General features: G+C 38.7%; 1 protein-coding gene across 1 annotated transcript; it reads right to left on the bottom strand.

Annotated features, from left to right (window-relative positions):
• Positions 1–9,709: 9,709 nt before the first annotated feature.
• Positions 9,710–11,212, bottom strand: nkx1-2 (NK1 homeobox 2). Its single transcript, XM_023327917.1, has one exon. It carries the CDS (start codon positions 10,622–10,624, stop codon positions 10,028–10,030), a length of 597 nt encoding a protein of 198 aa, XP_023183685.1. The 5' UTR covers positions 10,625–11,212; the 3' UTR covers positions 9,710–10,027.
• Positions 11,213–12,518: the final 1,306 nt, after the last annotated feature.

Below are 12,518 nucleotides of genomic sequence, written 5' to 3'. Positions count from 1 at the left end.
TTAAAATAAAACACATTTAGAGTTTTGGTTTGGAAAACGTAAGGAAAAAGAAGGCAATTTTATTTATATTGCACATTTTGAGCAACAAAGCAGTTCAAAGTGCTTCACATGAATTAGAAGGAAATACAAACAAAACAACAAAACCAAAAGAAAGACCAAAAGGTAAAAGAATAAAAAATGTTCATAAGAATAAAAATAAGTAATCCATAATGGAGAAAAGCTTCAAAAATGTAACATGTACCAAATTTTTATGTTTTTCTACTTTATTCCTAAAGACAGCTTACAAGGTGCTATTTTGCTGAACTTGGCAATGTTTATGAGATGTTTATCTCATTGTTACTCGAAGACTCAATGCATGATAATAAGGGCAACTTAGATATGTTTTTCATTACTTTTCATTGGGGATGCACAAAATATGGGCACATCAGTATCGGCCAACATTAGTCATTTTTAAACAAACTGGTAGCAGTCCAATAAATAAAATCAGGCTGATATGGACAGCCGATATTTATTTTCATCTTGATGCCATCTGTGTCTACTAGCTCCTTTTAAAGTTTTCAAAATGCTATATTTATAATATAATCTATGATCTGCAAATATTGTTTTTTGGCCATAGCAGCATTATTAATATCGAATATTGATATCGACCCAAATTTTCATTTTGGTGCATTTCTTCTTGTCATCAGTCTAACATGATTTCTAAAAAAAAAAGTGTTAAAATTGATCAGATTTAGGCCATGTTCACACATGCTTTCACATTAATTAAACTGTATACATTGGTTAAAACAACAGTCCAGCTCCCACATCTTGTGGCAAAGAATCCCACTCTCAGATGTTTTCGTTTTTTCTTGTGTAGATGATCAAGCATTCCCATGCCCTGAATGATCTCCATCTACGCACATTATTTTTGACATTATGCATGAATTTAATCTGTTATGCTAAAGAGAAGCAAACCTAAACACATTCTTGTCTTATCAGCAAATATAGATTTGGCACAGGCAGAAAAGCTGTCTTACAAAAAGTGGAAACCTTGAAGTGCACATCCCACATAATACAGGCCTCTCAAGTCAGTGACACGTTTCCTCTTCTTTACAGGAAGGAAATTAATTCTCTTGTCTCGAGCGGACTCTACTCCCATTTGTCATGACATCTGGTTCTTGCAGGGAGTAAACAGAAAAATAAAGGAAGGTGAAATGAAATGTTAAAAGCTGCCGCCATATAAATCCTTGGAGCTCCAACCATTTGTGGCTTTAAAGAGGCAAAATGATTCCTTTCTGACACGTGAAAGAGCGCGCCGTGGGAATCTGCTGCTGCTAAATAAAGATAAGTCACATTTGAATAAACTTGCCTCCCTTTAGAGTGTATCCATGTGCATGAGAGCATGACTGTAATTGCTGTCAGTTCTTGGTAAATTGATTGGGATCCCAGTTGTGAATTTGTTTTGATCGTCGCGGATGTTTCACGGGTTTTCATTCTGAATGAATCTAAAGGTTGCACCAAAGGTTTTCCAGCCACATCAGATGTTTTGGTTTTCACTATGTGAAACTTTGCTCCAGAGAATCAAGCATAAATATGAGAATATGTATATTGTTCTCATTTCATTTTATTGTTTTCTTCATATTTTGCTAGTCCAGAGATAAAACAGTAACCCTTTAAGGTTGGTGATTGTTCAGTTGCTGTTCCTTGTGTGTGGATCTCCAGTCTGGAAGGCTGTAGGATCTATAAGTTGCAGCTATTCGCAAAAAGCCTTAGAAAGAGTCATTCTGGTCGATCTCATACTGACATGTCATGAAACTATGGAGAGACCTTATATTTGTTGGAGAAGCTGTCTCTCAAGTCTGACCTTTGGAAAAATGGGTTTCAGGGACCGATTTTCCTTGCAACGACTTAAAACAGAGGTTTTCAGGTTAAGAAGCCCTGAGTCTAAAGGAGAGCTTCAACGAGGAAGCAACCAGCCTGTCCACCAACTAGAGAATGTTAAGAGGAAACACTTAGTGAGCACTAGATCCTCTAAAACACATGTCAAACTCAAGGCCAAATTCAGCCCATTCTAACTTTTTATGTAGCTATGTTTGTATTCTTTTATGGTAGATTCATTTCCTAGTCCCCAGTGTTCTCTCCATTGACCTCTGTGTTACTTTCTCTCTCTAAACACCTTTTCTCCTCTCATTCCTGGCTGGTTCCTCCCTTTATATCCCGTTATTTACCCATCAGTACCTTGCCGGCTTTATGTTCCTGGTTCCTGGTTTTGTTCTGTTCTGGCTCCCTGTTTTCCCTGTGATTTTTGTACATCTCTGTTCATCATTTTCATGACGCTTCCGTCACCAACTTGCTGCCTCTCCTTCTCTGCGTTTGGGTCCACTTTAAAACCCAACAACCCGGTCAAACACGTACTTTTATAACTAAAGCTAATGATGGCTCTATGTAGTATTTACACAGTGGTAACAAATAATAGAGCACAACACACTTTTTAGATTTTTATATGCAACGTAGTTTGGAAATCATGCATCCTTTTTTCTTCCCTTGTCAGCCTATCATGTAAAATCTTTTCAAAGTAAACGGAGGTTTGTGGTCATAACAAGACAAAATGCAAACAGTTTCACAGCCTAATCTGTTTAGTTCTCAAAGACTCCAAAGTAAGTGAGGTGGTGAGAAAGATCCCTGCATGCTTGCACACCTCGTAACTTCAATTCAACTTTGCGCAAGATATTCTATATTTCCTGGCGAAGCACAACGCACAGTCTCGCTGCTGATAGCCTGGATTTCAACATGCCGACTGACCTGTCACCGCCCCGAATGCCTGAGCAGTTTCTCCACTTGTGGATAAGGGAGGACAGACTGTGTCATCCAGCCTTTCGGTTCTTGACTCTCACAAAGCGTGTTATTAACAACTCTCTGTCTGTGTTATTAGTAGGCTGCTGAACTCTTTGTGCTCCTCTGTCATTAGCGCCGATGACCTTTGAATGCATTCAGTGTGAAGCAACACTTCTGGTAGAGTTGGGAAGAAAGAGGATAAAATCATACATAGAGCCGCTGAGAGAAAGACTAACCACAAACTGAAAGAGATTTGCTACTCTCTGACCACAGAGCATGTCAAAACCCAGATTTACCCAATTGTTATGACACCCTGATAATAATGTTCTTTCATGTTACAGCGGGGTCAGAACAGCAGTAAAATATCCAGTAGCTGAAGCTGAACATTTTAAAGGGTCGACTGTACATTTGTTTTAAGATGGAGCATTCAAGAACCAGCCTTTAGTTTAGAAATTCAACATAAAGGTTTAGTGGATTCAAGCATCTGGATTTCCGCTCATTTCACCCACTGACTCAAGCCTCTTCCTTGGAAAATCAGCTTTTATCTGCTGCTCAACTCCTCTGCCAGACCTCATGTAATCATTAGCGTGTCTGCCTTGGCTCACATTCACAGAATACAACATGTGAAGTCAAAAGGTTTCTGAGGGAAGGGGAAACGTGGACTGGTCTGGCTTAAATAACACGGCATGCCGCAGATTAATTGAAGACATCATCCGCAGAGAGCATGCATTTTCCAGACTTTCTTGTGCAAAACCTTCACTGGGACTTTTTCCAAAAAGTTTCCTGGAAAAAGAAACTAATTCTCGAGTTTCTAAATCACATTCGCTGTTACTCTGGTCTATTTGTACAGATATAAAACAGGTTTTATCCTAGAAATATGCTTCCCCTTGGCGGAGACATTTCAACTATTGCACCATAATTGGTATATTAAAAGGATGCTATAAATAATGCATAAATAAGTCAATACAACTGGGTAAAGATGACCTGAAGAAGTCAGAGTATTGACTTGATTAGACAGCAAAACACAATAAAGGCTTACGTTTTACAACCCTGTTAAAATAGCTTTAATTTGACATAAATGCTTTATATGTCAGCTAAAGAGCACATTTATTTGGGAAAAAATATAAAAACAGAGAAGTGGCTGCATAAATGTTTTCATTCCTGTTCAAACTCTATGCTTTATGCACGCTTTGATTGAAAAAACATATTCAGTCCTCTTTGGTGGAAGTTTATCCACATAATAAACAAATATTTCTTAGCCACAGCGCTAATTAGGATATTCTGGATTTTCAGACACATTTTTGCTCTGAACTCAGGACAGGTTGTTACAAAACTTAGCTTTCTTAGTATTGTGTTGTTGATTTGGATGGACGTTTTAACTCTCTGTGGTGCTAAGGGTGTGCACTCTTATAAAAACTTGTTACTGAAGCATTTTTCTTTGTCTTTCTGTGTTGTTAACCCCACTAACCCCAGCAGAAAAATGGCACGTTGAAAGTGGAAATAATTTTGAGATTACCTGTCATTTTTTTGCTGACAGTTTGTGTGTGCAGACATTTGAGAATCACTGCATGATGTCATCATAACACAGAAACAAGAATGTTTACTTGATACTAACGTGGTGATTTCATTTTGTTGCATTTTTCTTGTAAATGCAAAAATGAAGATAGACTGCAGGCAATACAAAGGAGTGTTTGGATTTGGAAGAATACACATTTGGCTTTAGGGAGGTTAACTGCTGTTGCTTTAATGTGGCTCTTCTGAAAAATGCATATAATAAACAGTTTATTGGGGTTTCTTAGCTTACAGATGCTGCAGAGTTTAGCTTCTGTCTCATTTTGCAATGCTAACCCCATTTAATCACTTTCTATAACTGACCAACAAACCATTACAAATTGATGCTTTGAGCCTATAATGCTGCCTGGCACTGAAGAAATCAGTTTTATCTCCTGCTGCTTTGACTGCTCCCCTGCTGTGCTGGGGTAAGCATGAGATGAGCCACAAACATCTCAGAGGGATGTCAAAAGCTTTAACAGGAAATCTGCAAAGTCTAAAGGATAAGCTTTTACTCTAAAGACACCCATCTTTAGATGGGTATCTTTGGTTGCCTGCATGAATGGTTGTCTGCATCACAACCATTCATTCAAAGAGAAATGTAGGTTGATATAAAAGAGTTCAGATTTATTTGAAAACTGGCAAGAACTGACATGCTGAAGTAAAAACCTGGGGTTGCTTTAAAAGTCTTCGAGAGAGGTTGTTATTCTTCATTCACATGAAGTGTTGGAAAACTGAAACAAGAGAGAATAAAGGCCAGGATGATAATATTCTAAAGCTTTTTAGAAACATGCCTTATTTCATAAACTAGCCTCAATAACCTAAGTAATACGGAATAGTGAAGTTAGTGTTTTCTCGCCCTAATAAGAGCACAAACAGCAGGACAATGCAGCCCACATACTGCACGGAACAGAGAGAAAGAATCAGACTTTTAAATATGCGGCAGAGGCGTAGGAGCAAAAATCTGAACCGTTGCCATCTTGGTTTGTAGAAGAAATCTATGGGATGGTGCCACCTTTTGCTCTACAGTCTGCACCAATGCACACAAATTAGTTTACATTAATTACAGTTCCCTGTTAGGTAAGACATGTGGATGCATTTTATGCTGCTTTTGCATGAGGAACTTGCAGTTTTTGTATTTCTTTCCTTTTTAGGTCAGGTTGCAATGACAAAGGTAATGTTTCCATGACAACAGAGTGAAAAACCCTCTAAAAAGGAACATTGAATTCACTGAGTTGCTGTTTTATCCACCACTCTCATGTGCATGTTTAGTAAAGTTGTCATCTTGCAGTTGGAAGGTGAACCCCTGATCTAGACACTTAACCCCAAGATGTCTACCAATGTGTGTATCCATGTATAAATGTGTGTGTATTTGTGAGTATGAATGGTCAATGTGCTTTCTCATGAGGCTCATTTGTTAGGTTAAAATTACGTTTTCAAAAATTGCACATAGGCAGGTATTAAATATACCTTTCATTAAGCCTATAATAAACATTAAAAATGTTTTTTTTAATTGGTCTGAGATAATATTCTAATATTACTATTACCCAAGTAGAAAATCATCAAAAGTGGAAACCTCTTTGTCAATGAGTTCATTTGCAAACTGTAATCTGGCATTTTGCTGCTTTTGAGCTAATGGTTTCTTCTGCTTCTCTGAGTGTACAGAAGATCCTCAGTGCCCCCAACAAGCATTGTAATTTTTATTACAATGTTTTATTCATTAAGTGTTTAATTAGTGACCTCAAGTGCTACATTTTTATGGGGAAACAAAGTGTCACATAATAAGCTCCATTTCCACATTTCTTTGCTTGCATTGATTCTTGCATTGATTTGTCAAAATTGTGTATTTAAGAAGCAAGTTAATGTGGGAGAATCAATAAAGTATGTTAATGCAGCGTTAAGACATTATATTTAGTTGATTTTTGTTATAAAGTCAGTGATAGGTTTGACTCAAAGCTTCCCTCAGTGTGGACTCCAGTAGGTTAAAAGTCTTGGGTTTGCACAATTCTAAGAACCCAAAGGGCCAATCAATCCAGACTCTTATCCTGGTATTTACATGCAGCTTTAAACTTTATTCACCCCTTCACTTCAAAGCACTTTTACTCTTCTTTCTGAACAATGTTCTGCTTGCTTGTGACCTGTAATCCTCCGTGGAGAAGAGCCCAGTCCCTGTGGACCACCGCAGCTGAAGATAACATCCAAACATACCAGGAAATCCTCTGCTCATTTTTATTTATTCAAGTCTGCAACTCGGGTAAGTACAGAGAACGGGGGCTACAGATGGAATTTTCCTTCCATGCGCTGGCTGCTCAGACGCACGCACAAAAAGAACATAAAACATATACACAAACACGCCCACACGCATGCATGCATGCATTACAGACCTGGTAATGACCTTGTCTCTGCATAGTCACTGAAACATGAATTTTAAACAAGCACCCTTTCCGCCAAGACCATATGACCCCACTCAAACACACTGAGAAATTATTCATCATATTGTCATGTCAGAGCTGCCTGAAGCCAAAGTATAGTGTGAGTTCCTCATGCTAGATTTCGCAGACTATTGATTAGGATGTCAAATCTTCTGCATTCCAGACTTTATGCGAGTGAAGAATATCCCTGAACCAAAGGGCAGACATGTACATGCACCAGTATGAAACTGAGAGCGCTATCAGAGGTATACTATATATTTACTGCTTTGCTGACTCTGTGAGTTGGTGAGCTTTTGCAAAGATGGTATGCAAAAGCACATATGGGTTTATACAAATAGAAAGAGTAAGGAAGGTAGGAGAGAAAGGGGGAAAAAAGAATGCTAGCTCCTCAGTGACGTGAAGATATGTTTCGAGTTTTGACAGAAGTGAGAACATTCCTTCTAATTTACAGCTTCTTGACACCCATCTAACAATCAGATTGATATCAGGAGACTTTTGTCTGCCCTCCAGAAACAAGTACCTCCATCAGCAGGATGTTCACCTTCTCAGCATATAGAGAAAGGTGCCTTCCTAGACCAGAGAGTCAAACAAATGAAAGCACAACACACTGCCAAAATGTCAGCTAATGATGCTGGCTGACAGGTTTGAAATCGGCTGGTCCTCTCCTGATGGACAACATGGATCACCGTTGCTCTCTAGTTGTTGATCTTGCTCTGTTGGCTTGTTGGGTAAAATATTGCATCAGTCAAACAAAGCATGAGTGAAGTAATACAGTGTCTTACAGAATGTCTTCCTAAACGTTTTCAAATGTTTCAAATATTACTAAAGCTAATTTTTATGTATTTAATTGGAATTGCATGCCCATGACTGTCAGGTTAATTGGTCTCTCTAAATTCTCCCTAGGTGTGTGTGTGTGTGTGTGTGTGTGTGTGTGTGTGTGTGTGTGTGTGTGTGTGTGTGTGTGTGTGTGTGTGTGTGTGTGTGTGTGTGTGTGTGTGTGTGTGTGTGTGGGTGTGTGTGTGTGTGTGTGTGTGTGTGTGTGTGCATAGTTGTTTGTTCTGTCTGTCTTTGTGTTGCCCTGCGACAGACTGGTGACCTGTCCAGGGTGACCCCCGCCTCTCGCCCGGAATGTTAGCTGGAAATAGGCACCAGCCCTCCCGACCCCACTAGGAACAAGGGTGTTAGAAAATGGATGGATGGAAGAAACAGCGACACTCTGTGGTTGTATCACGGAAGTAAATGTATTAAGTGGTGGCCAAAGTGTTGCCTTTTGGGTGAAGCTCAAACCAACGAGTATAATTCTTATTCTAAATGTTTTTTTCAGTTTAAAGAGTTTAAAGAAACAAGTTTTGCAGATGTTAAAACTTTATAGTGCTTTAAAAGAAAAAATGTAAAAGATATATATTTTTGTCAGTAAGAGTAAGAGTGTCAGTAAGCACATCTTACAGTTGGATTAAAGAAACAACAAAGGAGGCTACATCTAAAGCTGAAACTGTGTTTGACACCTGACTACTTCTGTGTTGTCTTGTGCAGCCTTTCTCTGTTATAAGTAGCTCATTCTTTGGGTGTAAAGGAACTTACTTTAGCATTTTAGCATACAATTATATATTTTAAAAACTGTTTTTTGAAAAGCCAAAAATGTCAACATTTAACATATGTATGGATCTTAAGGTTGTTTTGTGCATTTCTTATTCCATAGTCCTATATTGTGTTTTTTGGGGAGGGGGATTTTTGGCCCAAAGTGTGTCAAGAAAGAAAATCTCCCGGTTCCACATCACCACCTACAGCCTGAACTGTTGATTCAGGGCAGGATGGATCCAAACTTTCATGTTATTTATGCCAAATTTTGACAGAATAAATCAAATTCCATAGCTGAAATCCTGACTCGTCAGACAAAGAGACATTTTCCTAATATGTTATTCTTAAATTTTAGTTAGGCTGTATGAACAGTAGCCTCACTAATTTTTTCTTTTCCATTTTCTCTTTTCCTGACCACTGATATGAAATATGGTTATATGTGAAAATCCCATTAGGTCAGCAGTTTTTGAAATTCTCCTTCCAACTCATGTGTCACCAACATCCATGCTCGCTTAAAAGTCAGCTAAGTCCCTTTCCGCCACTTTAATCCTGAGTTTGGACATCTGCAAATCTTCCGAATATGTGGATGTCTGAATGAATAAAGTTGCTGCTATTTCATTGGCTAATTCACAACTTCTGTTAATAGGCAAGTGTGCATTACAAAACCTGACAAAGAAATGTGTGGATAACTCCCAGAAAAGTAAGAATTTGTGTAAAGTCATAAGAGGCATTGCTCTTTTAAATTGAATGGTGAGTGCCGGGCTGCACATTTGCAGTGAAAAGGTCATGGATTCAAATCCTGGCCTGTCAGCCTTCTACATGGAGCCTACGTATAAATTGATGTTATAAACAATGTGTGGATTCATGGCTGTTTATCCTGACTGTGTGTATTGACTTGTAATGGAGTGATGATCTGTCAAGGATGTATCCCACGTCTGGCCCAGTAACCACTGGAGATAGACACTCCTCCCGATCCACGGGTCTGTGTAGCTAAGACCGTAGAATCAGCCTTTCATGTGAGCTATTAGATCTCCTTTCACAAGTTGTCTTATACAGAAGAAAAAACCATCAGCCCCACAAATAAGACAATTAGATCTTAGACAAGGACAGCCATGCAAAGTATCATCATTATGTCTTTTTTACCAAAATTTTCTTTGAGGTCTTTCCAGAACAGCTTCTTTTTGAAATGTTCTTACAATGTATTAAGCAGACACACACACACACACACACACACAAGCATGTTTTTACTGTTCTATGAAAGTTACATTTATGTCATTTAGCTTAATCATACAGGTGGAACATGTCAGTTTTCAAAATATAGACAGATATGCCACAGTTGGAGCAATAAAACACAAGAAGTGGGATTTGTTAGCAGCTACAGACAGAGAGGCTTTTGTGAGAACTAAGGACTAAAGATTTGTTCATATTTCAACTCAAATACATCATCATGATTTTCATCTAATGAAATCGTTAATTAACACATTTCAAAACTCTGGATAAATGTGTAAACTAGCTGTACATCAATGAAACCTTAAAAAGTTAATATAGCATGAACAATGAATATTTTCAGTACTGAAAATATTTTCACAAAAAAAGAAAAGATTTCAAAATTGATTTGGCTCAAAGTTTGAGTCAGATTCATTTATTTTATGTCAGTTAAAGTAAGGTTGAACGAATCCACTTGGCATAAAGGGATGCAAGAGCCCCCCAGTGGATGAAAGCGGAACACCACCGGCTGTGTGGAAAATCACACTCCCAGAGCTGAAGTTGGAGAAAGTTTGGTGGAAGGCGCCAGAGCCTGAGCTGCAGGATGGTGGGTTTGGACTGACATTGACCAGGGAGCTGGAGCCGGTCTGTAAAGTGCTGTCCGCCCCAGGGTTCTGTTTTTTCCACTTGGTCCTCCTGTTCTGGAACCAGATTTTCACCTGCGTTTCGGTCAAACTCAGGGACAGAGCCAGGTTCAGTCTTTCGCACACGGACAGGTACCGAGTAGCGCGGAACTTGTTCTCCAGAGCCACCAGCTGCTCGTATGTGAACGCTGTTCTGGCGCGTCGCGGTTTGGCGCAAGCCTGGTCAACACGCCGCCGCTTGTGCGGTGATGGGTCCCGCGGGGTGGCCACGGTTCTCCTGCCTGCGTCCTCATGCTCGCTTGCGGGACACATTAGAATAGGATCAGGAAGGACCGCTGGGTCTTCATCGCCTGTCTCTTCTCCTGTAAAGACAAAATAACGTGAGAACAGTGGAGTCATTTTTGTAAAACTTAAATCTTTGTTTAGGTAGTTATAAAATAACCCATAAAATACTTTAACGAGTTCTCTGCCTACAAATTGAGTTTTTGAATGAATGTGGATCAAGAAAAACTGAGCCCTACAATTAGAGTGAAGGACTGATGGAAAGAAATCTTTGGTTGAAGTTTTGAAAATGCGTCTGAATTGGAACTTTTGCTCATTCTGTGTGTGAAAATGTTACTCTAAAACTGAAAGAAAATGGATGTGCTCGGCGTCTTATAAATCTCATCCTTTCCTCATCTGCATAGGTTCCTTTTATTAGATTTTAAGCATGCAACACAATGTTCATCAAGCTCCCAAACCTCCATATTTCTTACTAATTCATCTGCTAAAATAAATCGTTATTCACACAATTTTCACTCATTTGTATTTATTTTGTTGTCTTTATTTTTCACTTTTTCAGTACTTGCTAAGTTGACTCTGACCATGCAGATTAATCTTTTAAATAACCATGGATAACTGTGATTGTAAATAAGAGTTTCAAAATTGATAGTTCTAGGCGATTCTTAATATATATGTTTTTTCCTTCTTAAATCTACTTTAAAAATAATCAATAAACGTGCAAGACTTCTACAACTGCAATGAATAGAATAGAATAGAATAGAATTCAACTTTATTGTCATTGCACTGTCACAAGTACAAGCAACGAGATGTAGTTTGCATCTATCCAGAAGTGCTCTACGAGATATAAATATTTATTCACAGATGTACAAGACTATGTATGTATGGACTATAAGGGGTTATAGCAAGAGATATACTGTAGATATTGTGTATAAATATAAATATGGGAGCTATATGCACAGATTATACAGAATATACAAGAATGTTAGGGAATGTTAGGGAAGAACTTCGACTCAAATAATAGTGTGGCCCTCCCTGTCCAGGTTTGTGGTGCTGAAGGACAGCTCTTAATAAGTTACAAATCTGTCAAATATCGTGCTCTAAACTTGACAAAAATTATTTCGTAGAGAAATTTCCACAAGTCTTTTTTTTATGATAAATTTACCTAAAAAAAATCAAAGATTTATTTATTTTTTTATTTAGTTATTTATTTATTTATTTCATCTCAGAAATATTTGTTTCGAGGTCAGAGGTTAGTGGAGCGGAAAGCTGCATTCAGAGGAGGAGGAAGACATGGTCACTAATCCTTAAATAATTTATAAAGCGCCTGGCGCTTCAAATGTCATGTTGCGGAAAGAAATCCCGTCTAAATCCAGCTCCGCCACCCCAGCCGTGACGTGCTAATGGAGTTTCATATTTGCTGCGGGGATCGATAAATGTCATCTATTTAAAAGGAAGTTTTAATCGAACGATATTTAGGATCAGACATGGATGGGGTTTGAGGTTTGTACCTGCAAGGTGCTGGAGGGAGATATGCAGGAAGCAGTAATGGGATATCGATCAAAGCGCGCAGAGGCATCCTCAATGGGACGATTTAAACAATTATCTGGCCTGCCTGTCCCGGTGCCAATCACAGGCGGGGGCTCTGGGAGCAAGCCTTTGTGGCTTCCCCCAAAGGAAACGCAGCTCTGGAAATTAAGGGAAGGTCATCCAGAGACGACAGCAAATCTGATACCAAATCACTTTCCTGCATTTTAGGTTCAATTCATTTCATTTTGAAGAACCCAAAAAATATATATTTTATTCATTTTAGTTTACTTTATGCGTGTTTAATTTACCAGTTTTTTTGTGGAAACCTCCGCGTATTTTGAGCTTACAGTAATCTAATTATTTGAAAAATATGCGGCGTTTTCTTTACCTGCATCTGTGCGCTCATCTCTGAAGTCTCTTGCCGCTGCGCTGGCCCATTCCAAACTTGTCCCCTCTGCATCCGGCACAGTTAACTTCTCCTTAG

Source organism: Xiphophorus maculatus, chromosome 22 (genome assembly GCF_002775205.1).
Source record: "Xiphophorus maculatus strain JP 163 A chromosome 22, X_maculatus-5.0-male, whole genome shotgun sequence".
NCBI classification, from domain to species: domain Eukaryota; kingdom Metazoa; phylum Chordata; class Actinopteri; order Cyprinodontiformes; family Poeciliidae; genus Xiphophorus; species Xiphophorus maculatus.
Note: the sequence above shows the minus strand (reverse complement) of the source record. Positions and strands in the feature narration are given on the sequence as shown.